The 22,209-nt window shown below is 46.0% G+C and overlaps 1 protein-coding gene across 1 annotated transcript in view; it reads right to left on the bottom strand.

Annotated features, from left to right (window-relative positions):
• The window catches only part of ABR (ABR, RhoGEF and GTPase activating protein), a 187,977-nt gene extending 173,593 nt beyond the window's left edge, over window positions 1-14,384 (bottom strand). Inside the window, exon 1 of the mRNA XM_027518042.1 lies at window positions 13,215-14,384. Within this exon, the coding sequence (XP_027373843.1) occupies window positions 13,215-14,271 (1,057 nt within the window). The 5' untranslated portion in view covers window positions 14,272-14,384. The remainder of the gene's footprint in view (window positions 1-13,214) is intronic.
• Window positions 14,385-22,209: the final 7,825 nt, after the last annotated feature.

Genomic DNA, 22,209 nt, shown 5'->3' with positions numbered 1-22,209 from the left:
TATGCCCATGTGACCAGTTCCTCATAAAAAGCCTCAAAACTTTTATTCTAATAGTTTTTTGGTGGTATCTTTAGGATTTTCTCTCTATATAGTATCGTGTCATCTGTAAAAAGTGACAGTTTCACTTCTTTTCCAATCTGGATTCACTTCTTTTTCTTGTCTGATTGCTATGGTTATGACTTCTAATACTATGTTGAATAAAAGTGGTAAGAATGGGCATCTTTGTCTTGTTCCTGATCTCAGAGGAAATCTTTTAAGCTTTGAGTACAATGCTGGCTATAGGTTTGTCATAAATGGTCTCTATTATGTTGAGGTATGTTCACTCTATACTAACTACATTGACATCTTTTACCATAAATGGATGTTGAATTTTATCAAAAGCTTTTTTCTGCATCTATTGAGATGATCATATAATTTTTATTTTTTAATTTGTTAATATGGTTCATCATATTGACTGATTTGCAGGTATTAAATCATTCTGGCTACCTTGGGATAAATGCCACTTGATCATGGTGTACCATCCTTCTAATGTACTGTTGAATTTGGTTTGCTAATATTTTGTTGAGGACTTTTGCATCTATGTTCATCAATAATACTGGCCTATAATTTTCTTTTTCTTATGGTATCTTCATCTGGTTTTAGTATCAGGGTGATGCTGACCTCATCGAATGAGTTCAGAAGTGTTGCTTCTTAAATTTTTCGAATACTCTGAGAAGTGAAGTGAAAGTCACTCAGTTGTGTCCAGCTCTTTGTGACCCCATGGACTATACAGTCCATGGAATTCTCCAGGCCAGAACACTGGAGTGGGTAGCCTATCCCTTCTCCAGGGGATCTTCCCAACCCAGGGATCAAACCCAGGTCTCCCACATTGCAGGCGGATTCTTTATCAGCTGAGCTACCAGGGAAGCCCTCACTTTGAGAAGGGTACATGTCAATTCCTTAAATGTTTGGTAGAATTCACCTATGAAGCTTCCTGGTTCTGGACTTTTGTTTATTGAGAGCTTTTTGTTGTTGTTGTTTTTAATCACTGATTTAATTTCTTTACAGGTAGTAGTCTGTTCATATTTTGTATTTCTTCCTGATTCAATCATGGATAGTGTATGTTTTTAGGAATTCATCTATTTCTTCTAAGTTTTCCATTTTGTCAGTGCATAATTATTCACAATAATCTCTTGTGATCCTTCGTATTTTCTCTGGTATTGGCTGTAACTTCTCTGTCTTCATTTCTGATTTTACTTATTTGGGTCCTCTTTTTCCTTTGATGAGTCTGGCTAAAGCTTTTTCAGTTTTGTTTATCTATTCAAAGAATTTGGTCTTAGTTTCATTGATCTTTTCTACTTCTATAATTTAATTCCATACAGAATTAATTCTATATTTATTATAGAATTAATGTAATTCTATATTTCATTTATTTCTGTTCTGATCTTTATTATTTCTTTACTTCCATTAACTTCAGGTTTCGTTTGTTCTTCTTTTTCTAACTCCTCTAGGTGTAAAGTTGGGTTGTTTATTTGAGTAAATACTAGGATAAAATATTATTGCCATAAACTATGTTTTATTCTGTCAATCAAATAAAATAATTTGCATAGAGGTAATCTATTCTTTATGGTAAAAAAAAAAAAATTCAAACCTGAGATTCAAACAGAGTGCTTTGAGGGAAGATATTCCACACGTCTTCATATTAATAGTTTGCTGTTAGAACATTCCAACACGGCCTCAGACAAGGAAGGGCATCAAAGGCCTGTGCTGGACCTCTCTGGAGTCTGTTGATACACACATTTTTTTTCTTGCTTTTTCTCTGAATCCTCTGTAAAAAAAATCTTAGTCATGAGTACAGTCTGCTACTGAGTCTTATAAAGTGAAAATGAAAGTCACTCAGTCATGTCCAACTCTTCAGTTCAGTTCAGTTCAGTCGCTCAGTCGTGTCCGACTCTTTGTGACCCTAATTCTCCAGGCCAGAATACTGGAGTGGGTAGCCTATCCCTTCTCCAGAGGATCTTCCCAACCCAGAGATTGAACCCAGGGCTCCTGCATTGTAGGCAGATTCTTTACCAGCTGAGCCACAAGGGAAGCCCAAGAATACTGGAGTGGGTAGCCTATCCCTTCTCCACCGGATCTTCCTGACCCAGGAATTGAACTGGGGTCTCCTGCATTGCAGGTGGATCCTTTACTTACTGAGCTATCAGGGAAGCCTGAGTCTTATAAATCCTTCTAGCAAATCACTGAATGAAACAAATGTTCAGCCATTTCTGACATTGTTTTTCACACTTTTGAGACCCACCCTCTCAAATATATAAACAAACAGCTATGGTTACCACTTGGCCTTAGTGAGAAGGGAACTTGGAGATTTCCAGGACATTACTTTGATTTTTGAGGCTCAGGGAGACATTCTTCTGTATGAATATAAGTCAGGTGTTTGTATCAGCCAAGATAAATGAGGTAATGCTGCAGTAACAAATAGCACCAAACATTTCAGTGGCTTAAGATAACAATGGTTTATTTCTCACTCTAGGATATGTCCACTGAGGGTTGAATAGGAGCTCTGCTCTGTATTGCCCTCTCTCTAAGACCCAGGATAACGGAATTGCTACTGTTTGGAACAGCATATATTGCAGTAGCCAATGAAAAAGAGTGCTCTGAAGAGTCTCACTCCAACACTAAATGCTCTGCTTTGGAGGTTGCACACATCATTTCCATTCAAACTCACTGGTTAGAACTAGGCAAACAGTCCTACTCATTTTGAAGGGAATCATGAATATAATCCTACCTACCGTGTTCCTAGACAGCAAAGGAGAATCTAAATATTTAGTTTATGGTCTTAATGACAAGCACAGATCTTCATTAGCTGGGGAAGGCCTAGTTGGGCAGATCTGAAGTATTGCACTGACCACCTTCAAGAAACAACACACTCTATCAGAAAGAGGGATGCAAAATGGCAAATTCTCAATAGGTAGGATGGATATGGTAGCAAGCCGGAGGGCACATTTCAAAATCTCCCTGGGGCGTGTTTGAAATGGCTGATGTTTGAAATGATGATGTTTGAAAATGGCTTCAGGAAGAAAAGCACAACACAGCCCTTGAGAATCATAAGCTCTAGAATATGTCCCCGATTGGTCCTACTTGTCCAAAAAAAAAAAGAAGAGGAGAAGGGGAAGTAAAGAAGAAGAGGCAGAGAAAATGAAAAAGGTGTTAAATGCTAAAGACCCCAATAGTCTGTCCATGAAATTCTTACTTGAAAAATAAACAATCTTTCTCTTGTTGTTTAGTCGCTAAGTCATGTCTAACTCTTTTACGACCCTATGGACTGTAGCCCACCAAACTCCTCTGTCCATGGGATTTCCCAGGCAAGAATACTGGATGGGTTGCCCTTTCCTTCCCCAGGGGATCTTCCCAACTCACAGATTGAACTCCTGTCTCCTGCATTGGCAGATAGATTCTTTATCACTGAGCTACCAAGGAAGCCCACAGTCTTTCTCTTATTGTTCATTAAATACAATATGCCAGCATTGTGTTAGAGGCAGGAATACTAGAATTTTCTAAAATGATGATCTAATGTACACAATTTACGGACTTGAAATCCAGCAGGGGAACAGAGAGGCAAACCATTTTAATCCATTTTATAACTGTTCAAATGAATGTGCAAGTTCAGGCAAGGATTGTGGGGCCAACACTGCACTGGTTTTCCAAAAGCCATTCACAGTTCCCCTTCTCCCTTAACATTCTTTACTATAGACGCTGAAGACTGAAAATTCGTGATTCTCTAAGCCCTCCTGGCAGCTCAGGCCATACTACTCAGTGTTGGCCAATAGCACGAAAGTAGCAGTTGCTAGGTAGGACTTGGGGGAAAGTCTTTTAAAGGGCCAGACAGCTAGTATGATCACTTCAGTCTGTCTAATCTCATTCGATTTAGGGGCTAGAATAATCACTTTGTCTTTAACGCAGAAGATAACTGGGGCTGGAGGAGAAAGGCTAAGGGCAGAACAATAAGTTATGGCAGTGATTTAGATTAGAGGTAATGGAATAAACCTCTGCATATTCATGAACATTTATAAGCACCTCCTATATGTCAAGAACTATGACATTCTGGGGCTACAGCGACAAATAAGATACAGGTCAGTATAAGGGTGCCTCTCACCATGTCAATCACATTCCCAGGGCAGGAATGAGGGATTTTCTGCCCCCTGCTCCAAGTTCAGGCAACACAAGCAGGGATGGGGCCCAGAGAAATTAAAGCCAGCCCCACTCTGCAGCAATTCAAAGGGACACCAGGACTGCTACAGTAATGGAAAGAAAGCGACTTAACAGGCGATGCTCTTTTTACGTACATATCTCACCCAAACTAGCCCTGATGTTGCCCCAAATCCGGTCTAGTTATTTTAAATCACTGCATGTGGCAAATTAGAAGATGAAATGGCACAGTTGTAGGAGAAGCCTGGACTCAAAACAGTCCCACTTGACTGGTGGGAATGGTCTAGAAGTACAGAGTGACGATTACACAACTTGGCGAATACAGTACAAAACTTGACTGTCCATTTTAAACAGGTGAATTTTATGGCATGTGAATTCTCTCTCAATAAAAGTAATCAATTAGCTAATTATTCGGATGGGAGAATAAACAGTCCCACCACTTAGCCCTAAGCAAACTTGGGCTTGTTGGTTAACAGGTCTGTTTCCTCAACTGCAAAACAGAGAACAGTATTACCTCTTTTATAGTAAGAAAAGAACAGTAGACTGTTCTGAATATTAAATGTGATCACGTAGGTTAAGCATCTAACACAGTGCCGTGCAGGTAGTAGAAGCAAAATATCTTCTAGTTTCTTTCTTCCTAAGTGCCAATAAAATTTTTAAAACAATCATTTTTGCAGCAGCCGCAAGACGTGACATAAGCTCTAGGCAACCTCCCTTCAGACAGTCTTATCTCAGGCAGACAAGAGCAGGGATCAAATGGGAAGACAGGAACACGAACCAAAGCTCTGCTCACTGCAGAAAGACTGCAGATTTACTCTGCAGCTCCGCAGTGCAGAAATAGCGAGCAATTCACGCAATGGAAAAAACAGCTACACAGACAGAGCAGTGGTAAAGAAAGTCGGTCAGGCACCGACATTTCTGCCTATAATTCTAGTTTAGAATCCAAACAGAATCGTTTCCTAAATAGCCAAATCCACCCCAACACCTGGTCAAGTCTGTGTGGCCACAACACCCAGCCCTGATGGTTAGAGGTGACCTAGGTCCCACTCTTGCTATGGTTCCTCAAAACCAGACTGAACCCAAAACAAATCTTACATAACCAGAATCGTCGGGCACAGTACCACGCTGGAATTTAAGTCTCCACTGAGCTTCTCCTTTGTGACTCTTAGAAAATCAACCGGCTACTTATCAAGGGAAGATCCCCTAGAGAAGGAAATGGTAACCCACTCCAGTATTCTTGCCTGGGAAATCCCATGGACAGAGGAGCCTGGCGGGCTACAGTTCATGGGATGACAAAAGAGTCGGACATGACTTAGTGACTAAACAACTTATCAAGTACCTGCTGTGCACCCAACCTTGTGAAAGATAGATACTGTTGTGAGGGAGAAAAAGGATAAGCCATGATCCCTGCTTTTGAGGAGCCAGCTAACCTCTTAGTTTGAGAGCAACACTTTACAGTAAACATATAAAGGCATCGTGCCTTGCACAGAGCAGTGGTTCCGTTGTTATTTGTTCACTGGGTCAATGAATCAATAGATGGTACAATAATAAAACGACTGTGTAAGTATGGGGCTCACTCGAGGAACCACAAGATGGGTTGGAGTACTTGGAAAAGGCTTGTGCCAGAAGCTGCTAGTTGCCTACTCAATATCAATTCTCCCATTTTTCCTTGCAACAGAGACCCTATTTTATTTGAGGTGGCCATATGCCCAGATAAAATACTACATTTCCCAGCCTCCCTTGTAGCTAGAGATGGCTAGTGAACTCTAAACAAAAACCGTCAAGAGAAGCTTCTAGGAAAGTGTCTTAAAAGGCAGACCAACAGCTGCTACTCAGTCTTATGTCCTTTTCCCCTTTCTTCTAATTCATGTCTGAAACAAGAATGTGATGGCTGGATTTCCAGTAGCTATTCTGGACCATGAGGAACCTTGAAACAGAAAAGCAAAAAGAAACGTAGATTCCTGACAATTATAGGCTCGCCATTCTCTCCCTGGACTGTCTGCCTCTAGAATTCCTTTATATGAGAGATAAAGAAACCTCTATCTTGCTTTTTGGGGGTTTTGTTGAATGCAGCAAACCCATACCTTAACTAATACAAGTTTCCACAGAAAAAGCCAGGCCTTAAAGGAAAGACTCACAACTGGGGAAGAAAAGGAGGGAGGGCATCTCAAATGCCAGAAAAAGCACTGGAAAAGACACTGACAAGAATGAGCACTGGCTGAAGCCAAGAGGCTAGAGAACAGGAAGTAAGGAGAAGACAGATGATGGTTTTGCAGTGGAGACAGGGCTTGATTGGGGAAGGATTAGGGACCACAGATTTGCTCCCTCTGAAGGAGCAAAACATCATTGGACCTGGAGCGAGGTAAGAAAGGAGAGAAAGAGGCAGATGAAGAGGCTTGGGGAACTTCGTTCCATGAAGAAATATAAGTGTGAGCTGTGGCCTGGGTCAGCCGACTGAAAATTCCTGGACTTAAGACAGTAACAATAACACCATCTAAGATTTATTAAACACTTATGTGCCCTGTTGTGTGCGTATGGACTCTACACACATTATCTGACTGTGGCTTCATGACAAGAGTATCATATAGTCTTATCATTATCACCTCCACTTGGCAGACAAGGGATTGGGGCTTAGAGAGAGTCAGTAACTTGTCCGAGGGAAGCCATACAACCCTGCAAGCTAGGCAACATCCAGCCCATTCTTCAGAGGCGGAAAGTGTTTGCACCATTCTTTCAAAGCCAGGAAAAGGTATGAAGATCCTGAGTTCAAAACACAAAGATCCAGAGACTTCCCTGGTGGTCCAGTGGTTAAGGCTCTGAGCTCCTAGTGCAGGGGGCCTGGGTTTGATCCCTGATAGGGACGCTAGATCCCACACACTGCGACTAAAAGATCTTGCATGCTACAATTAAGAACCAACTCAGCCAAATAAATTAATTAAAAACAACAACACACACATACACAAAGATGCAGAGTTAAATACAGAGCCCACTGCTTTGTGAATAGACTCTTCATCAGAAGAAAAACAGATCAGAGGAATGCAAAAGTTTTCAGGCTTGGGTGCATTTACTACTTGTAGAGGAGGAAGACATTGCTAACAAGCTCACCCACACCTGCCTGGCTGGCTGGTGTTCATGAAATGTAGACAGCGCTAAGATGGTGGAACATGCATTAGAAAACCAAGCAAACAGTGATGGCATCCGCATCACTTCGGTTATGAATGAATTGTAGCCAGCCACCAGCTCCTATATCTCTAACAGTTTTTTTAATATCTCTCCACAACAGAGAATAGGGGGAAAAAATTACTTTATCACATCTAAGGCTGAAAATTTTGAGTTAAGACATTCAGACACAGCCACCGAACACAAGAATTTCTTCCTGAAGCAAAAATCTCGTTAGTCACTAACGGGAAGAGAGAAAATAATCCATCAGGTTACAAATAAACTAGGTAACATGAGTACCTAGTAGGAAATATATTTCCCATGAAGATTAAGAATAAAAAGTCTCCCTTGGTAGCCTGGCAGAATCTAATGCCAGGGCCTCCCAAGTAGAGAAATCTGGAAATCTACACCAGGCTCAGGAAAGCCTTACATATTGGAAGCTAGAAAGTGTCAGCTTTGTAAGACTGATCCAAGTTCCATGCTGTCTCCACTACAAGCTGTTTGAGGCTGGGTAAATGTCTTCACCTCTCCCAGCCTCCACATATTCATCTACAGAGTGGGAAGAATAACTTCCACCCACTAAATGAGGTTAAATGAGACAGTCTGCTGCGCCTGTTACTATGATTTCGACAGGACTCACATCTTAAGCGTTCTCGGCTTAAAATCCCAAGAAAGAAAAGACCGTCGGCTACAATGGAAAGAGCCCCGATCTGGCTCCTAGACTCTGCTTGAGGGTCATGACCGTGTGACCCTGAGGTTATTATTTTTAGGGCTCGAGGATCCTCATATGACTGAGGAGGCGCAGGAAGACTCTCAGACCAAATCTAAGATCCTTTCTCATTTGAGGCCCTTGCATGTCACTGAGGTTCTAAATGACAGGCCTTACTTAGTCACTCATTTCAGGATTTAACAAGTTACCTACTGGAAAGTTGTTCCTTTATCTAAAAAGAAGCAAAAAAGTTTCTACCCTAGAAGCAAAAAGGCCAACGAGAACCTTGAGGGTAGGTCACCGATTTTTGCAGTCTTGACCCTTAACACAGACCCGGCACAAAGCAAGACTCAGATAAATCCTTGTTGAGTGGAATGGATGAGTAAATGAACGAAGGATTTTTGAGGGCTGGCAAAAATAAGACTGTTTGTCCTCCACTAAGCCAAGTTTAATGCAAGCAAAAAAAAAAAAAAAGCTACCAATTTAAAATATTAATGATATTTACTTCATCATCTGAATGATGATCAGAATACCAGATGAATGGCGCTGCCAGTCAACGTGGGCTTTTGCTGGGAGAGTGCACTTTGGTCCACGTGTGGCAGAGGGGACACCATAGTCTACAGAAGGGACACATAAACTTTGAAAAAGGACATGTCACCCAGGGTGCAGATAGCAGGGGTGATACAGAAGCATGCCAACATGAAAGTGAAAATACCAGGGCCTCCACATGTGGCTGGCCAGTTGTTGGGAGCCCAAGAGCTCCCAGCTGAGGCGGGGAGACCTAAAATCCAGCAGGCAGACCGCTCACCTGTGAGGCCAAGGCCACAAGGAGTCCCATGGGCAAGCGGCAACCCTCATGGTTGACCTCAGCAGATGAACTGGGGTCTGTTGGGACTTTAGTGACAAAATAATATATGAATACACATATATACACACATATGCATTTAAAGGTCAGTGTGTGAATAAAGTCGTCAGCTCTTTAAGTATTTTATTGTACGTCATTTTCATAACTACCCTGAGATGTAAGTGCTATCATTAGAGGCAGTATAGCTTGGTGTTTAAAGGCACAGACTTGCAAGTCAGACTGCATGCGTTCAAATCCTAAGTGCCACTTAGGGTAACCTTGTGGGTTACCAAGGTACCCAAGCTGGGTAACCTTGGGCAGGTTTATTTAAGCCCTCTGAGCCTCATGCTTCTCATACATAAAATGGAAACAGTAGTAGGGCCCGTCTTATGAAACTGGTGTGTGGTATACATGAGTTAACACGTGTAAAATGCTTAGAACAGGAACAGGCACAAAGCAAGTCCTCAGGAAGTGTTAGCTTTTCTTGTTATTTCTGTTAATAGAGACTGAGATGTAGAAAGGCCAGCGGCTCGTTCACGGCCTCACGCCTGCTGCGGGGCTGAGCCTGAGCACACAGGTGGGTCTGTCTTCACAGCACATGTGACCCAACACGGCTGATTCTAGCTCTGCAGCCCCCAGCCCCACCCAGTTCGCATTGCCGCCTTCATTCATGCCATCCATGGCCTCAGTACCAACAGGGCAATAAGACGCTAACTGGAAGATACTAAAAGAACTGGTATTCTAGGGATTTCCCTGATGGTCCAGGGGGTAAGAATCCGCCTTGCCATGCACTGCAACTAAGACCTGTGGCAGCCAAATAAATAAACACTTTTAAAAAATAAAGAAAGAAGAACTGGAATTCTAACTCAAACCCTGATTTGTCTATTATGTGTAGAACAAACTCAAATGTGTCTTGGTATGGGGGTCTGCAGCTCAGCTAAGAGAAAACGACCCTTTTCTAAGGAGGAAGGCACTTCTGCCTTTGGGCCTTTTTATGTGAGGTCTCACATGCTCTCTCTCCTTGAAACTCTGAGAGGAAAGCAAAGCCTGAATTGTGCAATAAAACCCGATGGGGTGAGGCTCTCTGAGTAGTGACAATGGGCATGCTTCCTGGTGGAGAGGGAGGAGCTTAAGGGCCAATCCAGCCACAGAGCCTCATAAGCCAAGATCACCACCCTGCCCTGGGTCCTACCCTGCTTCTGGAAGGTTCTAGAAAGAGTCAGAGCCTGGCTAGGAAAAAAAAAAAAAACACAAAAACCCAAACCACCCGTGATCCAGAATGATCTGAGAGTGGAAAGCTCTGAAGCACTGACTCAAAGAAAACGACCCAGAGTTGTAGTTAGTTGTAGTTTGTTAACACTATGGGTACTTACTATTGCCAGGCCCTGTTCAAAGCCCTCTAGAAATGATATCCCATTTATTCTTCATATCAATGGTATGATGTCACCTGTGTTTATTAGTCCCATTTAACTGATGAGAAAACCAAAACACAGAAAATTCAAATAACTTCTCCCAAGGTCATACAAGCAGTCTAGCTTCAGAGCCCATGGTCTTTATCAGCATTTTCAAATCTTTAGAACCAGCCCTTAGCATGAAATACATTCTACATCAGCAGCCAGTATACATTCACAAGTATACAGAACCGAAACAAAGTTTTAAAGCAGACTACCACTCACCATTACTGTGTGCAATGCACTCTGATGTTTTCCATTCTATTCCATTCCATTAAAAAAAACAAAACAAAACTATCACTCAACAAATATTTATGGAACACCTATTATGTGTTAGACACTCTTAGGCTTTGGGGCTATGTCAGTGGATAAGAGATAAAAATCTTTGCCCTTTGGAGCTTGCATTTTACCAGAGAGAGAGAATGAATAAGATCCATGTGCAAAATTGTAGCATCTGAGATGGTAATTTGGCAAGAGCTATGGAGAGAAGTGAAGCAGGGAAGGCCAAGGGCAGGCAGCCAGAGGAGGCCTATGACGCTTTCTCTCCCCATCATGCTGATTCCAGTGGGCTGGCTGTCACCCACAGCTGGAAAAGCCTGTCCTCTAACCTCTCCACTCCAGCGCCCTCTGTATGTCTGAAGGCTCTTCTGCCTAGACTCTGTGCACGTGACACTCGTATGTGACCATGTGCACGTGTGTATACCTGTTATAGGAGTGCATGGATGTTTTGCATGCCTGTATGAATATGCATGTCCACCTCTATTCGCTTCCTCACTGGGGAGGTTTGGGAGACACGAGGCAGCGCCCCCACACGCAGCTTTCCAAGGGCTCCCTACACAAGCCTGCCCTGCAGAAGGATCCTGGAATGGAGCCTGAAAACCAGCTCAGGCACCATGAGCCAATGCCATGAGTGCCAGACATGTGCCCTGGCTGGAGTCCTCAATTCAGAGGAAGGGAAATTTTGTTGGTGGTGGTGGTGGTGGTCCACCCAGAGAGACCACCTCTTGTAAATCGTTAGGGCAGAGGGAATTAGTTCCCAACCTGAATCAAGGTGCTCTATGTGCTAGAGTGCTCTTAAGGAGAGAGGAGAGAACAGAAATCAAACCACTACCTGGGGGAAAAGCAGTGCATCAGGCACACCTGGCAGACTGATTGATGTGGGTCTGCGGGGAGACGGGATTGCAGCCAGCTCTAAAGCGGCCCTGGGCCCCTTGGGTAGTCTCTATGGAGGGCATTTGGAACTTGGCACTAGAATGAAATCTTCAGACTCTAAGTTAAAGGGGGCACATAAAAATGTGACTAGCATGGGCAGCAAAAGCATTGCCTATGGGAGAAGCAGCCAATCTCTGCTAATGAATAAGCATAATTGATCACAACAGATGACTTGATGGCCCTTCCAAATGTGCTTTTAGCAAAGTGGACAGTTTTTCATTCAAATGCAAGCTCACCCAGATAAGATCTAATAATGGAGATTTTGGAAGAATCCCAGCATCAGTGATTTCTTCTTTTTTTTTTTTAATCCTTCACTGAACAGGGAAAACATCTTAAGTTCCTGGCTTGACCCAACCAGAGGACAGTTTATGCTTTCCCTATGGCTGAGGAGACTCTGACAGTCCCTGGGGCAGCAGAGGATTGGTCACAGGACAGCCCACATTCCTATCTGTCTTTTCCTCTTGGGCCCCTTTCCCATTCCTGACCTGTGGGGAGCTGGGTGGGCAGGAGACTGCATTCAATTCAATGCAATCATCCATTTATTCAATAAATACGTATTGAGCAAAAGACCCTGATGCTGGGAGGGATTGGGGGCAGGAGGAGAAGGGGACGACAGAGGATGAGATGGCTGGATGGCATCACCGACTCGATGGACATGAGTTTGGGTAAACTCCGGGAGTTGGTGACAGACAGGGAGGCCTGGCGTGCTGCGATTCATGGGGTCGCAAAGGGTCGGACACGACTGAGCGACTGAACTGAACTGATATGCAAGGCACCGTGCTGACCACTGAAAGGGGATTCCACCACAAGATGGCTAAGCTCAGGTCCTGTCCTCAGAAGACAGGGCAGATATGAGGAGAAACAAGAAAATGACAGGAGGCCCCAGGGGAGGTCCCAGCTGGCTCCAGCAAGCACTTAATCTTTCTGAGCTTAGGTTTCCTCCGTTATCAAAGGAAGGCCCGGCTGTAGGCATGATCTCTGCCCATTCCGCCAGCTCAAAAACTCTATGATTCTAAGCCCTCCCCTTCCCACTCAGGCTCCTAGGAAGCTGACAGACCAGGCGCTGCCTTCTAGGAAGGAGACAGTCAGCAAAGGAAGGGGGTGCTGAGGGTATAATGGACCTTTCCCAACGTGAGAGCTTCCTTCATTTTGGCCAGAACACAAGCTACAGGCTGGAGAAGATGCGAGAGCCGTTCAGAAAATTAAGTGGAAGTTTGAGACTTCCATATCGAGGAATCTAGGGAAATGGGAACCGCTGGAGTCTGTGCAGGGAAGGATATCAGTTGTGGCGCCGGGGAACCTAGCCGACCTGCGAGGATGAGTTGGAGGTGGGGGTGGCGGTGATGCTGCAATGAAGTAGAAAGGCTGAGGCCCCAAGTGAAAGATTCCTCCCACGGTGTGGTCGAGGGCATCATCTTTTCATCCCCTGTCATCGTCATAATGTTTATTTTCTCAAACTCGCCCAACCGAAATCCACTTTGCACCATCATTTTTAAGTTCTACAAGTGCCTTCAAGGTACACACGTAAATCATGTCTCCCTTCTGCTCAGGCGCCTGAGGCCAAACAGGACCATCAGGGTGTGCCAGGAAGGGGTGGGAGATTCAAGATACAGGATACAAGAGGCGAGGATGCACACAGGGGTGCGCCTACCTGCAAAGGAGCCGTCCTCGTGGTCGGAGCTGTTGCGGCTGCAGTCACTGCCCCTCTCGGGCGAGCTGTGGCTGGGCGAGTCCCGCTCGGGCAGCCCTAGGAACCTCTTGCGCCGCCACTGGGGGAGGTGCTCGCGAGCCCGACGCCGGGGGGGCTCCTCTGCCGCTGGGGGCGAGCCCCGCCCGTCCTTGGCCTCTGCCTCCAGTTGCTCCAGGTCCCGACTCCCGCGCACCTGCCGCCGGCCCCCGAGGATCAGGTGCATCCAGCGATGGGAACCGTACGCCCGCGCCGGCTTTTCGGCCTCATCGCAGGTCCCGGGCCGGCAAGGGGCCACAAGCAACTGGCTGAGGGCGAATTTCTCGTTCAGATCCACCATCTCGAAATCGTGGTCACTGCTGTCGCCCCCATCGTCCGCGCCCGAGGCGGCGTCCGCCTCGCCCTCCTCCGAGCCCCGCCCCGCGCGGAGCCCGGCTGACCGCTCCTCTCTCCGGGCGCCGGGAGCCGTGCCATGGTGGCCTGGGGGCGCGCAGTCCTCCCGGGGCCTGAAGAGGAGGCGAGGCTGCAGGAGCTGCTGGTGGATGGCGGCGGTCAGGCTGCGCACCGCGCCCCCGGCCCCCGCCGCCCCGGGCCACGTGGGAAGGTCCAGGCACGCGTAGGGGGGGCTCTCGGTATTGGCGGCCACCGCCGGGTCGGGGAGCGAGGGGCCCCGGGGGTCTCCATCACCGCCACCCGCTGCGCCCTTCTCCTCGCGCTGCGGCCGCGGCGGCGGCTCCCGCTCCGGTCGGGCCGGCGCCGGCTCCTCCGCGGAGGCCCCCCCGCAGTCGCCGAGTCCGCCCCCCGGGCGCCCGCAGCCGAGGTCCCGCTTCTCCAGGGCCGCCTGCAGGTAGACGGCTTTGAACTTCTCCTCGGCCAGCACCTGTTGCAGCCACTTCAGTTTGAGTTTGCTGCGCTCCAGCTCGCGTTCCATGTCCAGCACCGAGTCCAGCTGCATAACGGGCACCTCCTCCCCAGGGAACTCGGCCCGCCAGTGGCGCTCAAAGTCCTGGGGGTCCCACATGCCGGGCGCCCCTTCGGGCCTCCGGGGCCCAGCGCCTCCGCGCGCAGCGGGTTGGGGTCGCGCCCGGCTCTCTCCGCGCTGACGCAGTCGCCTGCTCTTTACTTCTGCTCCAGATAGAAAATAAGGGAAAAAATAATAATAATAAAGTTTTTTTCCCCTTCCGCCCTCGAGCCCTTTTCTTCTTCTTCTGGGTTTCGCCTCCCTGACGTCAGCGGCCACCGGCGGCGGCGGAGGCGGGGGCCTCGGGGCCCTGGGTCCGCCCCCGGGGGCAGGACGCGAGGAGCCCGCGGTCTGCGGCCGGGGCTCAGTGCCCGGCGGCCCCCGGGCTCCGACGTCTGGAGAGCTGCGGCGGGGGCGGAGCCTCGCGGGCGCCTCTGGGCGGCGCGGGCAGCTGGGAGGCTGCGAGAGCGCCCGGCGGAGCGGGCCTGCAGAGCAGCCCACCCCGTAGGCGGCCGCCGTGGGCGCGACTCGCATCTTCCCGGCCAGTCCCGTTGCGCAGCTCCCGCCGCCGCCGGCGCAGACCGCACAGGCTCTCCGCTCCCGAGCGCGGGGCCGCGAGGCCAGGGAGGCGAGAGCGGCGTGGAGGGAGCGCGCGGGGGCGCCCTGGGCCGCAGCCAACCTTCAGCCGCCCGGCCCTCCGCAGTCTTGCCCGTCCGGGTCACGGCGGCGCCTGGGACCGAGAAGGAAAAGGTGCGGGAAAGGCGATGTGGCCGTGCGGCGAGGGCAGGTGTCAAGGGAGCCGTCGGCGAACCGGCGGGGTTGTCCCTGCCTTGGATTTATTGAGCGCGTTGAACTACTAATTCGGGCCTCTCTGGTGTCTCAAACGGTAAAGAATACGCCTGCAATGAGGGAGACTTGGGTTCGATCCCTGGGTTGGGAAGATCCCCTGGAGGAGGGCATGGCAACCCACTCCAGCATTCTTGCCTGGAGAATCCCCATGGACAGAGGAGCCTGGTGGGCTACAGTCCATGGGATCGCAAGGAGTCGGACACAACTGAGCGACTAAGCATACACACACAATTAACATGTCCAAAATCACCGAGCTCCTTAATCCAAAACGGGATGAGACTGTGTGTGTGTGTGTGTTTGAGATCCATTAGAGCTTTCTCTCCACTGCTCACTAGAGCTTTTCAGGGGAGACACGGGCAAGGATGACAGCTCCAAGTGGCTCTGCTTAGAGGCCCCTGTGACTTCAAAGCTGAGGATACCCCCATGTGACTCCTTGTGACTGAATCAAACCAGGGCTGGCAGGGGACTTAGACGCTGACCTGGGCGTCTAAGAGGACCCTCCACTTTGCTTCCTCTTTGTGGCCTCAACAATTCCTCTGAAGAGAAAAAGAAAGGAGCTGGGGACCCGGGGCTGGGCTGACATTGGGAGTGGGGCAGAGGGAGGGCTCCCGCCTCACCCGCCTCACCACCTCTTCACACCTGGTTGCACCCCTTCTCCAGGGTCCTTGGTGAGGTCCCACTGTCTGCGGAGAGAGGGCCTGATCAACTGTCTCATGCTCTCTGCAAGGGAGGACCTTGTTGGTGACTCACATTTTCTTCATTTTAAGGATGAGGAATTTGATCCTGTAAGAGGCTTAAGTGACTTGGCAGCTAGGAATTCTTCTTGGCCACAGTGCCCTTTGGGGACTGGAGTTAAACTCAGTGACCCCTCCTCTCCAAGTTCTCACCACTGGCTGCTCATATAAACCATCTGAACAGACCATCCTTCTTCCACCTTTCAATCCCTTTCAGGCTGTCCCTCAAGGCTGGTTAATGGGAAGATATCAGAAAGATATTTCTTAACCACAAATGGGGCTTCCCTGGTGGGTCAGCAATAAAGAATCCACCTGCAAAGCAGGAGATTGGGGTTCGTTCCCTGGATGGGGAAGATCCCCTGGAGGAGGGCATGGCAATCTAGTCCAATATTCTTGCTTGGAGAATCCCATGGACAGATGAGCCTGGTGGGTCTATGAGACAGATGAGTCCATGGGGTCACAAGAGTCTGACATGACTGAAGCGAATGAGCAGGCATGCAACCACAAATGAGACACTGTCACTCTTCTGTTCAAACCCTTCCCCACCCCCCACCCCCACCTCGTGGCTCTTCACACCTCCAGGATGGAGTCCAGACTCCTCTCCCACAAAGGAGATCTTCCCACTTTTGGTCTCTACCCACCTCTCTGCCTTCCTTGTAGGCTTAAGCTTTATCAACTCCATGCTGTCCCCCAAAACACCTTGTTCTTTTTTTTAAAAAAAATTTATTTATTTACTTTATTTTTGGCTGTGTGAGGTCTTAGTTGCAGCACGTGGGATCTTTACTTGCAGCACATGGACTTCTCTCTATTTGTGGCGCTCGGGCTTAGTTGTCCCGCTGCTGCTCTTAGGGTCCCAAATAGGGATCGAATCTGGGGGCCCCTGCATTGGAAGGCACTGGACCACCAGGGAAGTCGCAAAGACATCTTGTTCTTAAATGTACCGTTTTCCTCTTCCTTAGAACTCCTGTCCCTCCACACAGGCAGAACTACCTGCCGCCTGGGGGCTCCAACTCTCCTTTAAGATACGGCTCTATCTCTGAGAAGCCTTTTCTGGTCCCTCTCCCTCCTCTTTATGTCACACTCCGTCTTATACAAAGCTTTATCTTTTTGCCCTTGTTCCACTTTATGGCAATTATCAGTGACATCTTTGTTTCCCTTTCTTTCACAGCTGCTCTCAAGGTCAGGGATTGTGTCTTTTCCACGTGTGTATGCTTGCGGCTGCTTGCAGAGCGTGATTGAGAGATAGCTGATAACTGTTGAATGAAATGAATGAATGAATGAACAGGCAGATGACTGGATTCTCACCTTGCAATTCCTACTCCAATTGTGAATCACTCCAGGCTGGGAGCTAATGTGCTTCCCACTGAGACTTCTCAACTCTGGCATTTCCTTCCTGGACAAAGTCTGTGTTTACTCAGTTTTCCAACATTCCTTCTTCCTTTTTCTTTCTTTCTTCTTTTTTTAATTTGGTGTGTCACTGGTATGACTCATTACTGTTTGTGACCGATTGCCATGGGGAAATGGATATGTTTTCAAATACGTGAGTTGAGTGTCCAGCTCCTGTGATTTCTCAGTCCTTCACCTAGTCCCTCAAGCTGCTGCTTTTCTCCCACCTTTGTTTCATGTTTTGAAGACACTGTCCCTACCTTCTTGAGGCCACCACTATCTTTGTCCACTGGGAGGGACTGAAGCGCTTTCAGTGTCCACAGCCAGCCAGTGCAGGGGTTTTCCATCAAGCAGAGTTCACAAGCATCTTGGCCTCTGTTAAGATGATGGCATCCAATCCAATCACTTCATGGCAAATAGATGGGGAAAAAATGGAAACAGTGACAGACTTCATTTTCTTGAGCTCCAAAATTACTGCCACCGGTGACTGTAGCTATGAAACTAAAAAAGATGTTTGTTCCTTGGAAGGAAAGCTATAACAAATCTAGACAGCGTATTAAAAAGCAGAGACATCACTTTGCCAACAAAGGTCTGTCTAGTCAAAGCTATGGTTTTTCCAGTAGCCATGTATGGATGTGAGAGTTGGATCATAAAGAAGGCTGAGCACTGAAGAACTGATGCTTTTGAACTGTGGTGCTGGAGAAGACTCTTGAGAGTCCCTTGGACAGCAAGATCAAACCAGTCAATCCTAAAGGAAATCAGCCCTGAATATTCATCGGAAGGACTGATGCTGAAGCTCCAATAATTTGGCCACCTGATGCCAAGAGCCGACTCACTGGAAAAGACCCTGATGCTGGGAAAGATTAAGGGCAAGAGGAGAAGGGGGCAACAGAGGATGAGATGGTTGGATGGCATTGCTGACTTATTAAACATGAGTTTGAGCAACTCTGGGAGATGGTGAAGGACAGATAAGCCTGGTGTGCTGTAGTCCATGGGGTCACAAAGACTCAGACATGAGTGAGCAACTGTACAACAACAATAAGATTTCAGAATGGTGGAACTTGCCTGGCAGTTCAATAGTTAGGACTCTGAGCTTCCACTGCAGGGGGTGTGGGTTCCATCCCTGGTCGGGGAACTAAGATCCTGCATGCTGCATGGTGCAGAAAAAAAAAAGAAAAGGTTTCAGAATGGGGGAGAAATGCAACATAGCAGAGACAGATAACCCTAGTCAACAGCATATTGATTGGAGGATGTTTTCATATTTAAATACAAAGGAAAAAACCCTATAAGTTCCTATAGGCATCAATTTCTGAATTTGTAATTTCCCTGGGAGGATAGTTTCAACTCTGTCCTTTAATTAAAGCAGCAGTTGGATTCCCTTTTGGTCAAAGGAAGTGGTTACCAATACCACTAATTTTTTTCCACAAGGACCAATATAGCCAGAAATGCCAACATTCATCTTCTGTAAACAGATCCCAGGAGCAAACTTCATTGTCTCTAGCTGGTGGATAGTTCAGCTTTATTACTTGGCTTTGGGTCATCATGGGGGCAAGGGTAGAGTGGCTGACATTTATTGAGTCCACATTTCTAGTGGCCATATGGCTTTGATTGCATCTAATTTCTCACCACAACCCTGTGAAGAAGGTGTTATTGTCAAGGTAGTGTGAGAGAGAAATGGAAGATCAAAGAGGTTAGAGGTCATACAGCTAATTTTCTAGATTCTAAATCTCAATAGCTTTGGTTTGGCCCAGGTGCATCTGTTATTGGCATTCATTCATTCAATAAATATTTGTTGAGCATCATTAACTTCCAGAGACTGGCAAATCAAGTTTAAACTTTGTAACCTGGCATATCAGATTCTTCACAATGGCTCCTCTGACCCCAGCTTACTTGTCCAATCGCATTTCTTGAATTTCTTCTGCTTGCTGCACCTATTCAGGTCCCCAGTCTGAAGACCCTTTCTGTGTTCTGTGCGACCTCCCTTTGGCCCATCGTGGATTTCTGCAGCAGATAGTTCCCATGGCTGTTGGGGTCTCACTGCAAACACCCACCCCTACTACTCTCCACTTTTGTGCCCTAGGATGTTTCTCAAGCATCCCAGATGGAAGCTTCTACAGGGGGCAAGTTATCCCTGGGGCACCTATGGCTGGTGGAAATGGGAACTGGTTAATAAATGCTGCAGGCTCCTGTCTTTGGAGAGCCTGTCTGAGGCATATACTCTGCATCGTTGCTCAGGGATCTTCAAGAGGAATGACAGTTGGTTCACAGTGGTAACCAATCCATGATGGGCTCTCTATTGGATTTCCATTCTTGTCTGTCTCCCTCTCCCTCACTCCTGCTTCCTGGAATCATCTCCTGACTATGGAACTTCCCTGGCGGTTCAATGGTTAAGACTTCACCTTCCAATGCAGAGTGTGCAGGTTCGATCCCTGGTCAGGAGACTAAGATCCCATGTGCCACACAGTGAGGCCAAAATTTTTTTTAATTAATAAAATATAAAACAAAAGATTATAACAAAACAAAAACAGACTCAGAGATGCAGAAAACAAACTAGTGGTTACCAGGGAGTTTGGGGGAAGAGGGGTAGGAGGAGGGGCAAGATAGGTAAAGGGGATAAAGAGATACAAACTACTTGGTGTAAAATAAAGAAGTTACAAGGATATAATTTACAGCACAGGAAATAGAACCAATATTTTATAAATAGCTTAATATGAAGTATTTTATAATAACTTAATATGAAGCTACCAGGGCTCCCCTGGTAGCTCAGTAGGTAAAGATTCTGCTTGTAATGCAGGAGATCTGGGTTTGATCCCTGGGTTAGGAAGATCCTCTGGAGAAGGAAATGACAACCCACCCCAGCATTCTTGCCTGTAAAATCCCATGGACAGAGGAACCTGGCCAGCTACAGTCCATGGGGTTGCAAGAGTCAGACACGACTTAGTGACTAAACCAGCAAAACCGATATGAAGTATAACCTAAAATTATTGAATCACTATGTTGTACACTTAAAACTAATATAATATTTTAAAACAACTATATTTCAAGAAAAACAGAAAATCAATTGACCATAAACATATGGGTTTATTTCTGTACTCACACTTCTATTCATTTATCTATACCATTTATCTTTGCATTATTACCACACTGTTTTGATTACTGTAACTTTGTAGTTAGTTTTGTAATCAAAAAGTGTGAGTCTTCCAACTTTTTTCTTCTTTTTCAAGATTGTTTTGTCTATTCTGAGCCTTTTGTATTTTCATATGCATTTCAGGATCAGTTTGTCATTCTGCAAAAGAAAATCAGAGCTTTCAATAGGGATTGTACTGAATCTGTAGATCAATTTGGGGTATATTACCATCCCATCAATATTAAGTCTTCCAATTTGTGACCATGGAATACATGCGTGCTAAGTTCAGTCATGTCTGCCTCTTTGCAATCCTATGGACGTGTAGCCTACCAGGCTCCTCTGTCCATGAGATTCTCCAGGCAAGAACACTGGAGTGGGTTGCCGTGCCCTCCTCCAGAGGATCTTCCCAACCCAAGGACTGAACCCACATCTCTCATGTCTCCTGCACTGGCAGGTGGGTTGTGACCATGGGATAGGTCTTAATCAATTTCTTTCAGTGATGTTTAATAGTTTTTAATGTATAAGTCTTACACCTCTTAAGTGTTTTATTATTTTTAACAATTGTAATAAAAACATATAACGTTACTCTCATTACCATTTTTAAGTGTACAATCATGTTAACTATATTCACATTGCTGTGTAACAGATCCCTAGAACTTTTTAGCGTGCAAAATCGAAACTCTATGTCCACAGAACACCAACTCTCCATTTCCCCTTCCCCTATCCCTCGCAACCACCATTCTATTTTCTGTTCCCATAATGTTGACTGCTTTAGATATCTCATATAAGTAAAAGCATACAGTATTTGCCATTTGGTGACTGATTTATTTCATTCAACATAACATCTTCAATGTGGTAGCATGTGACAGGAGTTCTGTTTTTAAGACTGACTAATATTCCATTGCCTGTATATACCACATTTTCTTTATTCATTCATTTATTGGTGGACATTTGGGCTTTCACCTTTTGGTTATTGTGAACATGGGTGTGCAAAAATCTCTTGAGAGCCTGCTTTCAATTCTTTTCAATATATATCCAGAAGTGGAATTGCTGGATCATATAATATTTCTATTTTTAGCATTTTGAGGAATCTCTACACTGCTTTACATAGTGTCTGCACCATTTTGCATCCCTACCAGCAGCACAGAAGTATTGCTGTATCACCACATTCTCACCAACAATTGTGTTTTTTTTGTATGTTGTTTTTCTGGTGGTCATCCTAATGGGTTGTGAGATAATATCCCAGTGTCATTTTGATTTGTGTTTCTCTAATGATTGTGATATTGAGAATTATTTCATATGTTTGTTGGCCATTTGTCTATCTACTCTGGAGAAATGTCTCTTCAGGTCCTTTGTCCATTTTTTAAAAAAAATTAGGTTTACCCGTCTTTTAAAAATTAGTTATTAATTAATTTGGCTGCACTGGGTCTTAGTTGTAGCATGTGGGATCTAGTTCCCTGACCAGGGATAGAACCCAGCCCCCTTGCATTATGAGCACAGTCTTAGCCACTGGACCACCGTGGAAGTCCCCTTGCAACTTGTTTTCAAAGATCATTTGACCATAATGTAAGCATTTATTTCTGGGCTCTGTATTCTGTTCCATTGGACTATGGAAAAAAGCATCAGTTTTTATTACTGTGGCTTTGTAAACATTTTGTTTTACAATAAGAAAATTTGCACTGTTCCCAATGAATTAAAATTTGCTATTAAAAAAATAAGCCCAAATAGGTCTTAGATATCTTTCTATGACAATACACATTGTGTGACTTTTTTTTTCTGACACCAATCAGTTTTAAAATTCTCAGACACGAACAGTTTAATTCAATTCTGACACCAACTTCCTAAAGTCAGATTCCACAGGTTAAGGGCTCAGTCCCACAAGGCTGCCCCTATTTCAGAAAA

The sequence above is a fragment of the Bos indicus x Bos taurus genome, chromosome 19 (assembly GCF_003369695.1).
Source record: "Bos indicus x Bos taurus breed Angus x Brahman F1 hybrid chromosome 19, Bos_hybrid_MaternalHap_v2.0, whole genome shotgun sequence".
In the NCBI taxonomy this organism is placed as follows: domain Eukaryota; kingdom Metazoa; phylum Chordata; class Mammalia; order Artiodactyla; family Bovidae; genus Bos; species Bos indicus x Bos taurus.
Note: the sequence above shows the minus strand (reverse complement) of the source record. Positions and strands in the feature narration are given on the sequence as shown.